Source organism: Triplophysa rosa, unplaced genomic scaffold, assembly GCF_024868665.1.
Source record: "Triplophysa rosa unplaced genomic scaffold, Trosa_1v2 scaffold344, whole genome shotgun sequence".
NCBI classification, from domain to species: domain Eukaryota; kingdom Metazoa; phylum Chordata; class Actinopteri; order Cypriniformes; family Nemacheilidae; genus Triplophysa; species Triplophysa rosa.
This window is the reverse complement of record NW_026634346.1, coordinates 37,974-57,513: the sequence shown is the minus strand read 5'-3', so window position 1 is coordinate 57,513 and position 19,540 is coordinate 37,974. Positions and strand designations below refer to the sequence as shown.

Sequence of the window (19,540 nt, the reverse complement as noted above, 5' to 3'; positions counted from 1 at the left end):
AAAGAAATGTATACAGATTTGGAACAATTCGAAGGTGAGTAAATGATGACAGAATTTTCGTTTTTGGGTGAAGTATCCCTTTAAGGTTACATCTCTGACTCACAGCTTTTGCGATTCTGTTTGGCTTTGGCTTGTGATTTTTTACAGCTGACAGGTGGGGCTTTCTTATGAACAACAGGTTAAACCAGGTCTACCCAAGCACAATACACTAGCAGATCTAATGACGAATGTTGGAAAATGTGGAGAACACTCCCTAGAAGTTTCAAGGGAAACTGGGATGTGGACGCAAAAACTAATAGTTGACTGATCTTGTACTATATGAAGCAAAAACAAAACTAATTTCTTCAACTGAAGACCTTATCGTTGATCCGCTAAACAAACTGCTTGAAACAAAAAAATACAGACAGAGCCACTGCTGTTTATGGTGCATCAAACCAAACCCGGAAATAAAGTGCGCGCTAAGGAGGCGGACCAACTGCAAATGCAAGGGCGGAAAAAGTGTTCATCTGCGAAGTGCGAAAAGTTCCAGTCCCTCAAGGGAGATCTGCAAGTACAAGGTGTTTGATGAGTTGAAACGAACATCGATAAACCCGTGAATCTCTGGACTAACAAATGGACGAAACACACGAAATGGGACGTATAATAAAAGCGCGCTCTTAAAATTTCAGGAAGAGTTGAGGCCGTAGTTGTTGGTATGGTTATCTAAATTTATTTTTCAATCGATCTTTGATTTTTATAAAATTGTATTCATCATTTTAGTATATATTTATATAATTTCTTTCGCGTTGTGTTGAGAACGCAGTGAATTTCCTGAAAAATCAAACAAATTTATGGTACTTTTTAAAGGATGCTCTTTGCTTTCACAAATCAACACCCTGACAGATGTTTATACCGAAACCATCTAATGGATACTGTTGTAATTCTTTGTTTCTGAATGACCCCTGGTGCTGTTCACACCATTGATCTCAAAGCATTGGATATACAAATCTTGAAGAAGTGGTGTATTATCTCTTTCTGGGTCCACCACTAAGGAATTAAAAAGTTGTGTCGTTTTGAATTCTTCCAAAATGACGGTTAAACTCGACTTTGAAGAGTGCCTGAAAGACTCCCCGAGATTCAGGTAAATTAATTATTACCATGTCAATACATAATACAATTTGTTTTCAGGACTACCAAACTACACCAAATAATGTAACACAATTCAAAAAATTCATCTCACTAGTTACTGTATTGGTGTGCTTAACTTAGTCTCGTATCAGCGTGAAATGCCGTCTCAACGTTTAGTGTGGTACATATCTTTCGGCACTGGAGTCCTAAAGGAGGAATGAATGGAAGGCTGTCTGATATTTTTCACACAGAGGAATAATTCCATGCGGTTACTTGTCTTTTTTTTGTAGTTTTCTTTCTTTCATCAATGTCTTTTTTTGGTTTGGCTCTCTACTTAGGCCTACTTGTGGGCACATAATGCAAAGTAAGACATGTGCTATGTCTTCGTGGCTGCAGAGAGAGCAGACGCAGGGTTTAGCGAGTTCGCAAATTAGGTCACAGTACTGCACATATATAAATACGCATAGTATCCTTTTCATCTATCAAATACAGATACAAGACATGTGGTTTGATCTAGTCTATATGTACAGAATGTAAGGGCATTTTTGGATCTTCAGATACAGAAAGCAACTGAAAAGGAAAATTCACAAAGCAAGATGCATAAGGGCCAGTGAAATAAACACTGTTGAGGCCTACAGTAGTTTACTTCAGACCAAAGCTGCCTCAGGTTGCTAAGTAACAGCTGGATGGTGGTGGGGGAGCAGGAAGAGGAGAGATACTAAAATGATAAACAGGAGACAGGAAGTGTGTTTCAGGGGTGGATTGCTGCGGAAAGTTCTCTCAGACATGCACATTTTGTGCACTTACAAATATATACATTCATTTTAAACCCACATCCAAGCACACGGTGCACAATCCTTAGATTATGCATGGTAAAACCTGCATAGTATCTTCAAAAGGACTAGCCTTTTATTTAATATTTTTTAAAGTGATGTCATGCCTTTCAGTCACCTGTTCTTTGTTAATAAGAGGAGGTGAGTTTATAAAGTTAGAAAGAATAGAAGCATTTATGCTGTTGCTGTTTGTAAAAAAAAGAGAAAAACCACAAAGAGCCACAAGCCGTTATTCTGTGTTTGCTGTGAGAATCAAAACAGATAAGATGATGACTCACTGAAACATGCATTAATAGTCTGTTGTATATAAAACATAGATATATAAAACGAATTACTGTGCCCTTTTGCCGAGTTGTCAAACATGTTGTACATATGTTTTTGATCTCTAAGTTGAAACATTAAGTGTTACATTAATTTGTCAGGTTTTGTGCAAAAAAAGTACATACTGGTTTGTTGTTAAACAGCTTGAGTTAGAATGAGTAGGCCTTTTAATTCATTTATTCTGTTGCATGTGTTTTTATGTTTTAACAGGGCAGAAATTGACAAGGTGGAGGCTAATGTTAATGAATTGGAGTCAAGACTTGAAAAGGTGAGACCCGGAGATGCTGAGAGACTCACATAATTATATTCTGCCTATTGTTTTAAACCATAACAGAGAAGACCCTCATACTGTACTTACACCAACACCATAAAATAACATTTGAAATACAGTTGCTGCAGGTAAGGTTTATTAAATCAAAATTGAAAGGTTCAATTCCCCAATTTGCGATGAAGTTGTTGTTACTGTTCCTCTCTCCTGCCACGTCTTTTATAAATTTTGTGAAAAAGATACAGTGTAATGCCGTGTCCTGAGAGGAACTACAAAGAGGAATTACCAATTGAAAAGCTGTTGACCACAAGCACCAATTTCCCTTGAATAAATTAGACCAGCTTGTTTCAAACCACAGAGCTCATTCTCTTCTTTTCTATAATTTTACTAGTTGTTTTTAGCTCCTACAAAATTAAATGTGTGTGTGTGTGTGTTTTGGAGTTTTTTTTATTTTTTATGACTTACTATAAAATTCTGTGTGTTTGTGTAGTTGGTGAAACAGTGCCACACTATGCTGGAGACGGGTCGAGTGTATTGCCAGAACAGTAAAAGCTTTGTAAATGGCCTGAAAGAGCTGGGACATCACTGTTCTGAGGACAGCACTATAGGGGTAAGTGTCTTCGCAGTCAACTGTAAGTGATTTCAAAATAGAATCACATACACAAAAACCCATGTAGGGTTAGCCACACCACATTAAGAGTTTTGCTCTTAACAGAAGCTTTAATACAGGTTTCCTTCTTTTAGGAGTGTTTAGACAAGTTTTCCAAAAAACTGTCAAACATCCTTGGTGCTCAAGAGGTAAGTCTTACTTTTTACCGTTACTCATAGCAACCTAAATGCCAACAGTCTGTGTGGATGTGTTCCTCTACTTTTCCTTTTGGCTTGCTTTCCACTGTTCTGTGAATTCTGTCTCTCCCATCAGGAGGTGATTGAAACCACACAGAAGTCTGTGAAGTTAAAACTGCAGAATTTTGTGAAAGAGTAAGTGGAGTTTTTCTATTCAGCCAGTAAATGAATAAATGTATGCATGGATGTAGGGTTAGACTGAAGCATGAATAAAAAATTGAATAAAAAATAGAAATGTCATTTTTTTAATCTCTCAATGTCTTTCGCAACCCTCCTCTAAGCGATGTGAAACGTTTTAAGGATGTGCGTAAGGAATTTGAGCGCAACAGTGAAAACCTGGAGGCAGCAGTGGGCAGGAACGCTCAGGCACCAAGGGGAAAACAGCATGAGGTGGAAGATGCCAGCAATAACCTGTTGAACGCAAGGAGAGCATTCAGATCAGGAGCACTGGACTATGTGTTACAGGTAAACATACTGTATACTTGCATTTACAGACTCTTTCATTTACACACATAAATTATATACAATATAAAAGCAATGTTATATGCTCTCATTCTATAATACAACAACTGCAAGGCTACCAGTCACTTATTGTTCCTGTTTTTTCCATCTAGATTAATGTCATAGAGTCAAGGAAGAAGACCGAAATTCTTATGGCGGTATGTGTCATAGAATACGGTGATGTAGGCATTAAAATGTAGAGCTCTATGATAATAATGTAGACTAAATGGAAATGAATAGTCACTTTTCTTTGTTGTTTTATGTGTGTGTGTGGTTTGTCAGATGCTTTCTCTTATGGAGGCCCAGGCTCTGTTCTTCCAGCAGGGTTACCAGTCACTCACAGAACTGGAAAACTATCGCAAGCAGTTGAAGGATGAGGTGAGAGGTGATCTGTCTACATACACAAGCCACCAGAAAGGAAAGTAAAAGTGTATCAAATATCAAGCTGGTTGATAGACGAAGGCAGAGTTGTTCGGAAGAGGAAATTGACACGTAGTCACGTAAAAATAGTGGAAAGGTTGAATTAAACAACAGGGTCTAATGAGAGGAATATGATGGCATATTGAGGGATCACATGACGGCACATCATGACAGGAAGTTGTTTGCCAGAGAGAGCAACAACAGGAAACAGTACGCATCACACGCTGGTTTATGTGTTGGCACATACTTTCAAGATAGCAGAACAGTAAAATGCTAGAACAAAACGTAACGATGTTACTAGTAAAAACAAACACTGCTGCATTTTGATTTTAATAGTGCAAGATCTCTTCATGCAACTTATTAACAAATTTTGTTTCACCTGACCTTTTTATAGTTTTTATACAATTCTGCGATGCTAATTATTGTGGTAATATTTATTTTCATGTAGTATCAATGTTTTATTGTATTTTAGAAATTTTCTAATTGTCACCGTCAGAAAATCCTAGACATTTCTGGAACTTTATTCGTGAGGACAGTATTAGTCATAAAAAACAAAAACGATCAAATGTACACTTCTGAAGTTTTGGACGACTGTTGTTTTGAGCTCAATGTTATGCCAGTACCATGTCATTTCTGCGTACAAGTAATAATACTGAAATGTATAAATGTGTAAAAAAAAATTTAGTTTTTTTGTGAGTACCGTCGATGGTAAAAAAAATGTGATTTTCATATTCAGCATGTTAAACTTCATAAAGAAACAGTAAAAATTCAAGCGAAACACAACGTGTGTTATCTTTGATTATTAAGTACATGGATTATTTACTTCTTAACGTACAGTAATTGTGCATGGTTGTCAGTTTAATAATATGTTCATATTGTAATAAGAAAAACAATCCGTTTTTAAGTAGTTACTTGATGCTGTGGAACATGAAGTTGTAATGTAGACGTTTTAGACAGGAAACTTACTCACCTTCTACTGGCCTGCGAAAACCACAAAACCTGCTCATAACTTCCTGTAAGCAAAGGAAATGGTGAAACGCTAAGCATGACAAATGTCAAGAGATGTCAAGAGCCTATAGCAGTGGGGTTTTTAAGAATTACTTTGCTCCACAGTATTTGAAAAAAGAGAAAATGTAAATGTTTTCAAACGATATAAAGAGTGTTTTTAAAAGTAGTAACAGAGCCAAGGAAACAGGGAAATGTGTTTTGATGAAATCACATGACAGACTCGAACAAAGCATGGGAGAGAACAGGAAAGTCAGAATAACAAGTGAAGGTGGACATAGAGGTTATCTTCATGGCCTTCTCTCAATATAGGTCAGGAAGTTAAGCAAGACCCAGCATGTCCTACAGACTTTCTTGTTCAGTTAAGCCTTGAGTGACGTGTACTTTGACATGTGTTCTGACTGTGGTCCGAAAATCTGCAGCACCATCAATAGACTGCAATTATAATGCACTCACCGTCATAGCTCATGACTGGATGAGTCTCTTAATAACTATGTACAAAAGTGGTGATTATGGCTAAGCCATGTGTTTATAAATGTATGATATACAACCAAGCTCAAGATCTAGCTAAATGCATGTCACAGCACATAGCTGGAGATGATCCAAACCTCAGTCTCCAAGAGTTTCTAGCTTTTCAGGATTTTCTGTCTGGTCTGACAAGTCCTACATTTTGAAAGTTAAAGTTTGTTTTGTTTATTAAAACGTTGTACAAATTTGATAATACATTCTGTTTAAAATAATACTTAAATTATGAAATGTCACATAGATGTGTTATTGTCTCTCAGTACACTCAACTGGTCCTGAATTCAGCAAGAGAGAAAAGAGACATGGAGCAAAGACATGCTGCTGTCAAGAAAAAGGTAGTAACAAACAGACTATTGTATTTGTACACATAGGCACTGTACATAATATACACAAAGACACTTCTAAAGTAAGATTTATTTGTATCGGCATCCTTAGGACGTGACGTATGATGACTCCATTATGGACTTCAGCCCAGATGCACCCAATGGCATCGTAATGGAAGGTTACCTGTACAAGAGAGCCAGCAATGCTTTCAAAACATGGAGCAGGTACATGTTTCCACTCTTTATCCCATTCCAGAGCAGTTTAATAATTTTTTGATTTTGTTTAAGGTCAGACAACATACACATTTTAACAAACATTTTACTGTTTATTAGTCCCTTTAGGAACTATTTATATTCTTTTAATTCAATAGATGTACTGTTGTGGCTTGTTGAAATTCTTTATCCATGCACAGTTTCAGTTATTTGCTTTAATTTAATTTATCATTTCATGGAGTCTTTTAAACATTTGTCATACCTTTATATTTTGTCTATGAGGACGAATTTGCACTTTCACCTATTTTTTCACTACACTTGTGTCCATTGTGGAGGTAGAATTTCTGTGGTATTGGAGGTGAATCATAAGTACAAGTCTAAATGCATTATTAATACCTCACATGGCGATGATACGTGCATCTGTGTGTTCATGTTGCAGGCGTTGGTTTTCCATTCAGAAAAACCAGTTGGTTTACCAAAAGAAACATAATGTAAGTATGGACGTCTAACAAGAAGTTGGCAGCATTTATCAACAACAAAAATCACAACATATTTCACACAAACATACCCACGGGAAATTAAAATGAGATCTCTTAAAATTATCTGTCTATCCTAGACAACAACTGAACCAATTGAAGAGCAAATTGAGTCTCTATATTTTTCCTGAGATACTGCATCTGATTTTTAGCATTTTAGAAGATCCCAACAATGTTTCAACTGTTCTCACATTTGATTCTAAGAAAAGAAGACTTCAAGAATGTTTAGCAATTTATTCTAAAAACAAATCATCTTTTTTGGATATTTTCATGTTTCATTTTATAGATAATTTTATAGCGTTTCATTTTATAGATAATTTGGTTAAAAATGTCTGATTTGTTTCTATTATTTTTCTACTAAGGTATTTACAAAACATTAGACCTAAATTTAAAAGAAGTGAGCGCATCAGCATTTATCATTTTCGTTGATTAAATGTTAAATGCCGTCTCATTTTAAAGTTGCTTTGGACTGTGTCTCCTAAATGAATAAATGTAAAGAGACCTAGCTGATACGGTATTTATACAAAACCTCTATTAAATCTCCTAATCTAATGAAAGAGCATCCTTTAAACATGGTTACTGTACATAGAGACAAATATATGCCTACACACAAACCACAGTTCTTGCATGTTCTTTTCTGTAACCTCATAAACATGCACCACATACAGAAGGCACATATTGTTTTTTTCTGCATACAGGAGCAGCCCACTGTTGTTGTGGAGGACTTGCGTTTATGCACAGTAAAGCACTGCACTGAACAAGAAAGACGTTTCTGCTTTGAGGTCGTCTCTCCATCTAAGTGAGTCTATGTGTGTGGGGCTGGTGTTTTAAAATGTAATGTATATTAGAGCAATACTTTGTTTGTTTGTTTTTTGTATATGCCAATGTAGACATTTTGTAAATGTTATTCTGTATTTACATAACCTACCGAAACTCTAAATACCAATGTGTATGTGTGCTTGTCCATAGGAGCTGCTTGCTGCAGGCTGATTCAGAGTGCCAGCAGCAAGGCTGGATCAACGCCGTTCAAAACAGCATAGCCTCAGCGTTCCAAGAGAGACGAGATGACACTCTAAGCCCTGTAAAACATACACAAATTCACACGTTTGTTTTTGTTTTGGTGGGGACTTTCCATTATGTTCAGCTGTTTGAATATTGAGCTTACTGATGTCTTCTATCACATACCTACACGTCACCTACACCATTTTTAGAAATAATCAGTAAACGTTATTTTGTGTGTTTATTTATTACTGCTGTATGTATTAGGGTGTTATTTATTGTGGGAACCATTGGCTTGTACCACTGATCTATATAAATAACTGGATTGCTCATGACGTCATTACACTGACGCTACCGGTATGCCCAAACGTTCTATTAAATTAATAGGGAGTTATCACATATTCATGATAAAACAATAACTCACCAGTGCCCGTTTTTATATCTAAAGTCTCACAGTACATTCTTACAACGTAAATGTCTTAAGCAAATGGTTAATTATTTAAAGTCCCGAATTTTCCCATCTTATTAGATATCGAGTTCATTTTCTTTACAGTAGCGTAATGATCAGCAGACTAAGGAGACCATGAGCAAAGTATCTGATTTTTACTGATACTCAATGTTTAAATGAACATTTATGTGTTTCTCAGAGAGATCGCTGTAGTTCAGTGTCCGGGGGAAATGTGCGTTTGAGTGGAAGTGGAGGGGAGTCAGAAACTTCTGGTCGGGAGGCGTTGGAAGAGGTGCAGGCCATTCCGGGGAACAGGCAGTGCTGTGACTGCGGGGAACCTGGACCTGACTGGGCCTCTATTAATCTGGGTATCACACTGTGCATCACCTGCTCTGGTATACACAGGTAATACACACACATACGCATTATACTGTATCTTGTGAATGTGCACCTAAAATTTTGGTTTTGTGTTTACAGGAGTTTAGGTGTCCACTTTTCAAAGGTACGATCCCTTACGCTGGACTCCTGGGAACCTGAGCTCATCAAAGTAAGACTACACACACATTTTCATATATTTCTCAATCATATGGAATTTTTACTCTTTACGATTTGTTTAGTCTCTTCTCTTGCCCTGTCATCTTTTGTTTCTTCATCACTTTCTGTCTTCAGCTCATGTGTGAGTTAGGAAACACAGCTATAAACAAGATCTATGAGGCGCGTATAGATGAGATCACCATCAAGAAGCCCCACCCCTCTAGTCCAAGGTAGGTGCTCTGTATTGACATGCACAATTTGAGTTTCCTACCAAGCCTTTGCATAGTTATTTTATGAACAAATATATACAAGTGCTCACAACATAATTTGTGATTTTTTTAAAGATATTTATATTTGGCAACATTAGTGGTGGTTCTCTCTGTGTAACCCAATTGATCATCTCTCAGACAAGATAAGGAATCATGGATTCGCTCGAAATATGTGGAGAAGAAATTCATCCACAAGCTCCCAGAGACTGGTAGAGGTCCGCTCCTGCGACGTTCCAGTGCTCGACGTAATCGAGCGACCACAGAAGACAGACAGACCGCACGTCCCGCACTTAAACCCAAACCCACTCGAGCCACTCTTCCAAGACTTACAGGTACACAGACCCATATATCCTAAAAACTCAATAAGCACAAAACCATTCCTTTTATTTCACTCCAGCTGTGAAATCTACATACACACTACATAGAATCAGTGTTGGGGAAGCTACTTTGAAACTGTAGTTAGATAAGCTAAGCTACTCATCAATAAAAGTAGTTCAATTACAGCTTAGCTACCCATCTGAAAAAGTAGTTAGCTAATGAAAAATGTTTTAAGAAAACACTGTTTAAAACAATGTAATACAATACAGTTATGATTTCAGTGTTATTTTATTTTGTAAACTACACAGTACTCAAGTTAAAGTTATACAGTCAAGTTGAATACTCAAATTTATCTCAAGTTAACAGTTTGCAAAATGTAGACAATGTGAATAATTATAACAACAAAAAGAACAAATGTATGCAACTTATATATTTTGCAAAGGGCCAAATAACTCACCTGTATGTGTTTCCTTAAATTTGTGCTTGAAGTCTTTGATGCAGACAGCGTTTAAATTTTTGGTTTGCACAGAATACATACAAACGTGTAAATATTACTGTTTGCTTCTTTAACTGCCCATAGCCTTATTTGTCCAAGTTCATGTCTCTTAATCACTGCGGTCAAGCCATTCGGATGCGCGGATATTGAGTGGTTTACGGTAAATTCCAGGAACGCCGCTTTTAATGCTTTATTTAGATGAGGATCCGTGTCTCTTGTCAATAGCATATTTCTTGTCTTACGTTTAGAATATCTCATTTTTGTCGTAATTGAGGCATTTTTTTCTTTAAGAATGTTTGCATTATTATTGCTGTATATTGTGAAAACTCGCTGTCTACAACTTTTAATTATGTATTATTTTAATGCCTTTTAGACCTTTTTCCTGTAAATAAAACGGTTTGTCTATAATCTTTAGTCTTTGACCAATTGACCAAGTTTTTGTCTGTGCGCTGCTTATTGCTTAAAAGTTTGTCACAATGGAATGTAGCGAGTAGCGTTTCGACATGCTACACCGCTACTTGCTTGTGGAAGTATTTAACTACCGGAAAAGCTACACTGTTTTAAAAGTAACTTAACTACCATCAAGCTACAGAAAAATGTAGTTAAGTTAGTAGCGTCGCTACTTGTAGTTAGCTACTCCCCAACACTGGATAGAATACTACACAAAAGTGAAAATTCTGTCATAATTTACTCACCCCCTAGTTGTTCCAAAACGGTCTAAATTTTGTTGTTCCGCTGAACACAAAAAGAGATATTTAGAAGTATGCTTGTAAAACTACTATGGTAGTCAAGGGTGCCCTAGAAGTGTTTAGTTTTCCAAATTCTTCCAAACATCTTCTTTTGTGTTCAATAGAACAAAGAATTTTATACAGTTTTAGAACAACTTGAGGGTGAGTAAAAAGTAACAGAATTGTCATTTTTGGGTGAACTATCAATTTAAATGGAGTCTTCAGGCAGTTTATGCTGCCTTCACGTGCTCTCGGAATTTCCCTCTTGCTGTCATATTACAATGTGTGAACTTTTTAGATGGTCCCTTACCCACCATTTTTTCAACTTGCTGTTGCTATGACATTCATTCTTTAAATAAGAGACTTACTGTGCATTTTATCGGTCCATTTATTCTCTGGTATATATCTTGCTATAGCGCAAAGCTTTAACAGTTGAACTACAGTAATCCGATATTATCACGCAGATTAAACCCCACATTGCATTATGGTGAATGCATAGTACTGTTTTATGGGTCAGAGGATATGTTCCTTAAATGCTTCCAATGTCAGCATAGGTAGGCAGTCCTTTTTAACCTGGTTAAAAAAATCAGTAAATAATTAAGAATAGTTCCTGTTTCTTATGACTGCTTTGATCCACTGAACACAAATAGAAGCCCAGAAGAAAAGTAATAAACTGTTGCTATACATTGCAGCTGACTGACAGCCAGTTTGGAACGCTGCAGACATACTGATGCAGAACAGTAAAATGTAATGTCATAGTGCTGTTTGACTAAATATCAACACTTCTCAGCCCATCAAATTTGAGAACTGGAACATAACAATAGTTTAATAATAGTAAATGGACTAGTAAACAGAAGCCATGAAGGATTTCTGAATGAGTGTCTGTTTCATTTGCCACTGATCTAATCAGTTGACTGTTATTTGTGTTTTTTCTTGTAGGCTTGACCCCAAGTGACATAATGAAGAACAATTCCAGCTCTCATAAAGGTTCGACACACACATAAATATGATAAATAAAAGACAGCTGCAGAAAATGATGAATTCTTTACTTCAGAATCTCTCACATTCTGCATAGAATTACAAATGTTTACTTACTCTCTTTCTCTCTCTCTGCAGAGAATGATGAAGAGGAAGATCTGAGTGGCCTTCATCCCGGGGCTTTGCTGTATCGATCTGCAGCTATGCAACATTTCCCACTCATGGCAGACGCTCTAGCGCACGGCGCCGACGTCAACTGGGTCAACGTGGCAGAAGACAGCAAAACTCCACTAATACAAGCCGCTATGGCTGTAAGTGTGCCTGTATGTGTGTGTGTTTCAATTAGGCTTATTATAGATTGCCCAGTTTTCCTGGTGCAGTTAATCTTGTGTTACCACCCACGGAAAGCTGGGAAAACCTTTAAAAAATGTTTGTGGATTTTACAAATATTACAAATATAACAGCAGTTACTCATCTAGTGATGATTAAATTCAAAAGAAGAACATTATAACAGCCTGTTTGGTTGTGTTTGAATTGTGTTGGATTTGGTTGTGTGTTTATTTCTACAGAACTCCTTGGCAGCCTGTGAGTTCCTCCTGCAGAACGGAGCTCATGTTAACCAGGTGGACTCCAATGGGAAAGGACCACTACACCATGCTACCATACTGGGACATACAGGGTAATACACACTTAGACGTATTACAAACAATGTGCGACCAAACACTGTTCTATGACCTAACGTGCATGTGTTGTTGGTTTGTTATAGGCTGGTATGTCTGTTTCTGAAGAGAGCAGCAGACTACAACGCAAAAGATAATGAAGGGAAAGACCCAATCGGCATAGCCATAGATAATGCCAATGCCGACATCGTCACTCTGTAAGTAGTGTCAGAGAGCCAGATTTTTTATTTATTTACTTTTTTGACAGATGTGTTTGCAATTTACTTGTTCTGATAGAGAACGTTCCTGTTTACACAGGAAAAGAATGGCTGACATGTTTGTGTGTTAGTATTATAAAGTCATTATCATGAATATAAAATAAACAATGACAAAGTGAATATCACAGGGGTGCTCATTGCTCATGGATCTCATTTACTGGCTTGTTTACTGAGTGTCTCAAACAAAACTATCTTTCAAAGATTTGATTGTTTGACAAAACATTGTCAAATTCAGTTAAAATCTACTGCTATTTTTGCAGCCTATTGTCTGAATTTATTTCCCATCCAAAGCCTGTGCACACTAACTTACTTAAATTGTGTAAACTGTATGCATTATGGGTAAAATAATCAGCAAAAGGAGATATCCAATGGGTGAGACTATGGTTTGGTTCACATTCATTCAAATGCATTTGAAAACAGCCTTTTTTACATCCACATTAGCATTTTTCAAATTCAGACATTTTCCAAATGTACGTCAACACTAAACTGAAATGTTTAAAAATTATTAAATCGTTTTAGTCTGTGTGGAAGAAAGCATCACATGACTATACAAATTCATGCATTCTTTCAATGCACTTTTTACATTGAGTGCCAGAAGCACATGTATTTTTTATTTATTGCATTTTATTTTATGTACTGTAAATAATTAAGTCTTAAAAGGATAGGTCACCCAAAAATGTTAAATCTGTCATTAATTACTCACCCTAAAGTTGTTCCAAACCTGTATAAATTTCTTTGTTTTGTTGAGCACAAAGAAAGATATTTGGATGAATGCTTCACCATTGATGCACCATTGACTATCATAGTACAAATCATTTTTGTATAATTTTAAAGAATTTAGGGGGAAAACAGCTCTGGTACCTTTGACAACCATTTTAATGGTAGTCAATGGTGCCCCAGAAATCTCTGTTGCTAACATTCTTCCAAATATCTTTCTTTGTATTCAAAACAAAGCAATTTAAATAGGTTTAGAAACAACTTGGGTGAAGGTGAGTAATTCATGACAGATTTTTCATTTTTGGGTGAACTATCAACATTTTCATTCAGTTCTAAATGTTGAATTTAGTTCAGTTGTATTTTGTTCTAACATTTGTGTAGTGTTAAAAAACTAAAACAGGAAGTGCTTCTGGACCAGTGTTGCAAAATGGTCTATAGCTGATTAAATTAACAGTTACAGAGGACAATAATTGCCTTACAGTCCATATGATGATGTATTTTCTGCAAATAACTTCATTAACCAGTCATCTTATGTGGTTTTTACAGACTCCGGATAGCCAAGATGAACAAGGAGATGCGGGAGATGGACGGCACTCCATCAGGTCATTCTGAGGGGTGGGGATATGGTGGTGGGACTGGGGCTGTGATTGGACAGACAAAAAAAACCTTTCAGTCTCTCAAGAACCAGCTAAGTGGTCGAGTAAAAGGTGGCCAGAATTAACTGGCTGTAAATTTAGATGATTTAGAGAAGGAAATAAAAGACAGTATATGGATTTGTGCACTTTGGTATAATACTTTAATGATCGCGTATCACAGGCAATTTCTGCCAATCTCATATGAATCTTGAGTGCCTATACAGTAGTATTGCATACATTGTATCTTCGAAGAATATTTAGTTTGATCAAATTTATAAAAGAGAGATACAGCTATACGATTATTTCCGGAAAAACATGAGCTGCTGGAGGTGGGACTAGTGGGGAGAGTGGGATGGAACTACACCACGAGCAAGCAACACATCATCACATTAATCCCTTCGTGTTTTGTACATTATGCACGTACACGCCGATTGCCAACAAAACACAGACGTATGACTTAGTTTGACTTACCACGTGCAGTTCATGTCTGGCATCTTTTAGCACTGGGATCTCACCATCTTATCAGTTTCAAACGATCTTCAAATACAGCGTTATATCTACCGTTTATATAACATCTATCACTGAAATGTCATGAACAAACAGACACACATAAACTTCACTATCGCAAGAGTAACTCCCGTTTCACACCGCACGCGTAAGCAGTGCGTAGGCAGAGCAGCACGTAGGGAAAATATACTCGGCGCCAAAATGATCGCTACATTGCTGCTTACGCGCCGCTTCTGCTCTGCGAGCACACGCTGCTTACGCGTGCAGTATGAATGCTCTCATCTGTTAACATGTGCACTGAAAAAAATAGGCGCTGCTTACGCACTGCTTACGTGTGCGGTGTGAAACTGGAGTAACGAGCTGCAGCGCAGCGCAGCCCATCTTGACGCAGCGCAGATAAACTTGATGGAAAGCATTCTCACTCGTGGGCAGGCTCTTTCTTTCACCTTGCCGTGCTTTTCCGGGAGAATGGCCAATAAAAGGAATAGGATCCCTTTGACGACACAGGGATCCAGAATTATAAAAAAAACTTTCCGAAACAAGTTGTAGTGTTTCAAGTACAGAAATACTATGTCGTACGTCCAACTCATTTTTTAACAAGTTGACCATGTTAAGCATGAGAAGCCAGCACGTTTAACAGTGTAAAGAAGTTAGAATGCATACACATAGCATGAAACCCGATCTTTAAAACATTTAGGGGTGGTTTCCCGGACAGAGATTAGTTTAAGCCAGGACTAGGCCTTAGTTAAATTGAGATATTTAAGTTGTTTTAAAAAAACTTACCTTACAAAAACATTATTGCTGTGCATCTCGAGACAAAACAATGACAATGATCTTTTTTAAGATATGTCAGTGTAAATTGTTTTCGATAAAGACACCTTTAACATTGAAGTTAGTCTGGGACTAGTTTTAAAGTCCCAGTGAAATTAAAATTGTAATATTGCAGCGTTTATTGTAAATAGCTTATCAATGTGGGTAATTTTCTTTTAAAAATTCATGTACCCTCATAATCTTCAGTTAAAATCTGAAAATGCACTTCCACCCTGAAATGAGTATCCATCTCAAATGACGTAAATTAGACTGCTTGGGAGGAGCATCCGTTTACTCCTCCCCTTCAGGTCTGCTGTCAGTTTGCTGCCAGTTTCATTTCAAAATCAATGCAACAGCTGTTTTTACACATCCAATTAAAGGAACAATACGGCGTTTTTAGGAGGATCTATTGACGGAAATGCAATATAATATAAAAAACTATTTCTTCAGAGGTGTATAAAGACCTTACGTAATGAACCATTATGTTTGTAATACCTTAGAATAAGCTGTTTATATCTACATACAGAGCGGCCCTACATACATTGAATTCGTTGCCATGTTTTGTGCAGCAGCCCTAAACAGACAAACAACTCTACAATGCGCGTTTCCTCTCCGCTGTGGTATCGTGGTGAAATGGATCGCGGGAAGATCCGTGATCCGTACGGATCACGCATGTGACCCGCGGATTAACTGAAAGTTTATTCATCATTGAGTAAAAGAGATATAGATATCTATGAGTATATCTGCTAAAAGCCCTAGTACCGCGGGTCTTAATAGTATTAACACAGGTCCTAGCTCCTGCCTGACTTTTATCCTTCTTTTTAAACTTAAAATCCACAAACCTTTTATATTATGTAATACATAAGACATAGCTCTTACAGTCTTTCTAATGCCCGCAAAATCTCTTCCCTGCATCAACATGAGAACAACATCTTTTTGTACTGTGGTGGCCACCGTCGTGTTTGGACTGAGCGATTTGTGGCAACTCTATAATACATCGCTAGTGGCCGCTGTTAATCAAGAACTGCACCTTTAATTCACAGTGAAAAATGCAAGCCACACCCACTAATTTTCTCCTTTAAATTTCCTTTTCACTCGGAAACGTGTCAGAATACGGAAGTAAAAACAATTGCAACTTCCAGTTCACGGGGACTTTAAGCTCTGTCTGGGAAACCGCCCCTGAATGTTAACAGAAAAGCTCATATGTCAGTAGAAAAATATGGTTTCGTTGGAAACTCTTAAACCAAAGTCAGTTAAAACAAAATATAAAGCAACATTGTAGCACAACATGAGAACACAAGTAGTCATGAATCTCTCTTATTGAACCTATTATTGTAATGCATTGTGTATAGAAGTAAACCATGCATGTGTATATTATTTCATGTTATGGTATTTTGATGTCTTATATCATCCACATTTAAACGAGCAGTGTAAAAAGGGTTGACAGCGACTCATCTCAGTGACTTTTATGTTACATATCTGTTACATCATGTTATTGCTCAAATCACAGTATGGCAGTGTGTATTTACACAAATCTTATCTTCATCATGGCTAGTTTTATTCAGCGATACAGTTACACTTCAAATACATCGTCGCACAAATGTAACTCTGAAATTGTCTTTTTAAATCAGAGAAGTTTCAACATGAACCAAAGTTATATTTTAGCAGTTTTAAAGCATCCACCATTTCCATAGAAAGACACTCTAGATCTGTTATAGACCTTTGTTTTTTGCAAGGGGCATTAGTCTGCTTTACAGCTATACGTTTTAGAATATTCAGGTTCATCTGGGACTTGATTTAAAGGAATTATACATTTTTTTAATTCATCAGCAGGTCATAGCAGTGCTTGCAAGGCAACATTGTATTAAAAACTCTATTACTACTACTTTTACTTCTTTATAATCATCTATAATTACCCAAACGTACTGTTGTACATAAATTCATTCTTAGTTGTACTACCAGTTTTTCATTCTGTTCATTGTTAGAATGTTCACCACTGTTCACCGCCATTTATAAACTTCATAGCTTCCTTTAACTATTAATGCATCTATATTGTATTATCATTAATCTCTGTCTTCTGTTCTGCTCCACTTCTGTTCTATTATTGGACCTTATTATTTTTCCAAACCTTATAACACCTATTTTTATGCCTTGCAAGTACAAGTATTTCTATTTATTCAGCTATTATAGAATAAGCATTAACATGTGGCATTGAATGGAGTATCACCACCAATCAATCTTTACAATTAACTCACCATTAATGCAGTCAAATAGAGATCATTACTCCAGATACTACGATCAATATAACCAAACACAACATGTAATAGGATTTTGTTACTCTGAATCAAATACACAATGCCAGATGTTTACAGCTCTCTTTTGGTGCTTATGGCTTTTGCATCTTGTGTTTTTTTATGGTCTGGGGCTTGTTCAGTGTAGTTTGTGTCTGTGTCTCTGTATACAAAACTGTTTTAGCTGTTGGTCTGTGTGTCTGTGTATATATGTGCATGTCCTGAGATGGGTGGCCAGGTGTCTACTGTACTGCTTGCAGTGTGTGTCTTCTGCGCTGCAGGCTACAGGTAAACCTCTGCTACCGTACGCTCTACTGTATGCGTAACAGCTACACACAGATTTTCTGTCTTTCATCATTGAGTGTAGTACAGTCTAATGTATGCATGTTCTTGTTCTTACAGTTTTTATTGCAGGATAGTGTATAAGGAAAGATAATTAAATGATTGCATTAAATGTACTGCGGTGCAGATGTTATTCTTATTCTTATTAGATTTGTTTAATGCTAATCATTTCTTGCTCTCTCTATATCTGCATATCTCTTACTGCAGGTGACGATACCTACCATGACATCTTCAGGGATTTCTCACAAATGGCCTCCAACAACCCAGAGAAGCTTAAACGACGTAGCACCGACATGAAATAAACCATTCGGCCACTAGATGTCAGCGTTACGCCTCACAAGCACACACACACACACACTTGCACATATCAGAGGACAAGATAAATTCATTATGGTTTTTATGCTGAATCATCATGTGGCGGACCACGACACCACAGAAAACTGTAACCTGCTATGAAAAGCTGCTTCGTTTGGTTTTTCTGCCTTAAGTGAGAATTTAAGCGTGAATCTAAACATTCAGATTTTTAACGTAGGCTGTTTATTCTAGTTCTGGCTTTAGTATTGTACCTATGCGGTGCATAGCATGTAGTTAACTGCTATTTACAGTCAATTATTTCTGTGGTCAAAATTGCCATTATTTATCTAATGAGGGACTTTTGTTCTTCTGATAATTTATAACTGAGCAAGTTTTCAGGTTCATGCTAAGGAAGTAACAAATAGCTAAGCAAGCCAGAGGTGAAGTGTACCTTTAAATGCTTTTAAATTAGAATTCAAGCCATGGAATTCATTTCTCATTTGAATGATTTTAAATGTAAATGAAAGTTTCTCTAATTCATTCTTTTGAGAGCCACAGTGTTAATGCAACTTGAATGTAAACTGTTGTTTGGGTGGGAGATCTTTTTAAACTTGTTCTTTATAATGGAATTGTATTTTTTGTTGTTTTAAGACCCAAGCAAAACATCCGAAAAAAGTGTTTGCTTGCTATTTTATAAATAGGCCTATGCAATGTTCTCAGCAACATTTACTGTACAAATGAACTACCCTGTAGTTGGTAGTTTATGTAGCTAAATAAATAATACTTCTTATTGCGTGACTTGTTTCTTTTTTATTTTTACTACACTGAATCTGATAACACATTTTACTATTCTAAATGGTTTATTGGTCAATCTGTTCATTTTTTTTACATGTTTTAACAGAAGATGGGCACATTTTTGTAATAGGACTGCATTTTTAGTATAGAATTAATAAATGCATGATATATAGCCACACCCTTATCATGCTAATTGCAGGACATTTACCAAAATCTGTATTTTTAAAACGCACAATGTCTAAGAAATATTTGTAAAAGGGCTTAAACTCTCAGTCATAGCTCCAATGTCATAAAACAAAATGAGAATTTTTATTTACTTTACTAATAGCCTTTAGAACATCCAGATGACACAATTTCCTTTTGACAATGTGTCTTGTGCTATATTCCAAGGTTACCAAAAGGGGGATGTTTAGGGTAACAGGACTGAGTAAAACAAGTAAAATTCCGAAGGATTAAATCACATTACTTCATTGTGAGGTAGTAAGAGTGGAGACATAAAGGGTACATGTTTTTTAGTGTTTTAGGTTCTTATAAATGTTTTAAA

At 36.6% G+C, this 19,540-nt stretch overlaps 1 protein-coding gene across 2 annotated transcripts; it reads left to right on the top strand.

Annotated features, from left to right (window-relative positions):
• The first annotated feature begins 119 nt into the window (after window positions 1-119).
• Window positions 120-18,996, top strand: acap1 (ArfGAP with coiled-coil, ankyrin repeat and PH domains 1). Of its 2 annotated transcripts, XM_057327944.1 has the most exons (24): window positions 120-692; window positions 972-1,120; window positions 2,472-2,529; window positions 3,020-3,139; window positions 3,274-3,327; window positions 3,452-3,510; window positions 3,657-3,840; window positions 3,990-4,034; window positions 4,159-4,254; window positions 6,087-6,161; window positions 6,262-6,374; window positions 6,802-6,853; window positions 7,597-7,697; window positions 7,868-7,979; window positions 8,545-8,750; window positions 8,823-8,892; window positions 9,015-9,109; window positions 9,287-9,480; window positions 11,630-11,677; window positions 11,807-11,979; window positions 12,238-12,347; window positions 12,435-12,545; window positions 13,869-13,924; window positions 18,115-18,996. In XM_057327944.1, exons 2-24 carry the CDS (start codon window positions 1,068-1,070, stop codon window positions 18,207-18,209), a joined length of 2,280 nt encoding a protein of 759 aa, XP_057183927.1. In that variant the 5' UTR covers window positions 120-692; window positions 972-1,067; the 3' UTR covers window positions 18,210-18,996. The 2 variants fall into 2 exon arrangements, with proteins under 2 accessions (XP_057183927.1, XP_057183928.1); XM_057327945.1 differs by lacking the exon at window positions 972-1,120 and having other exon boundaries at window positions 125-692.
• The last annotated feature ends 544 nt before the right edge of the window (window positions 18,997-19,540 follow it).

What these genes read in the sequence shown, in the direction of transcription:
- acap1 (XM_057327944.1), top strand. Translation starts at nt 1,068, where the DNA reads ATGACGGTTAAACTCGACTTTGAAGAGTGCCTGAAAGACTCCCCGAGA. An exon ending in ATGCTGCTGTCAAGAAAAAG is followed by an intron (nt 6,162 to 6,261) that starts GTAGTAACAAAC and finishes CGGCATCCTTAG; the next exon opens with GACGTGACGTATGATGACTC. An exon ending in CAATTCCAGCTCTCATAAAG is followed by an intron (nt 11,678 to 11,806) that starts GTTCGACACACA and finishes CTCTCTCTGCAG; the next exon opens with AGAATGATGAAGAGGAAGAT.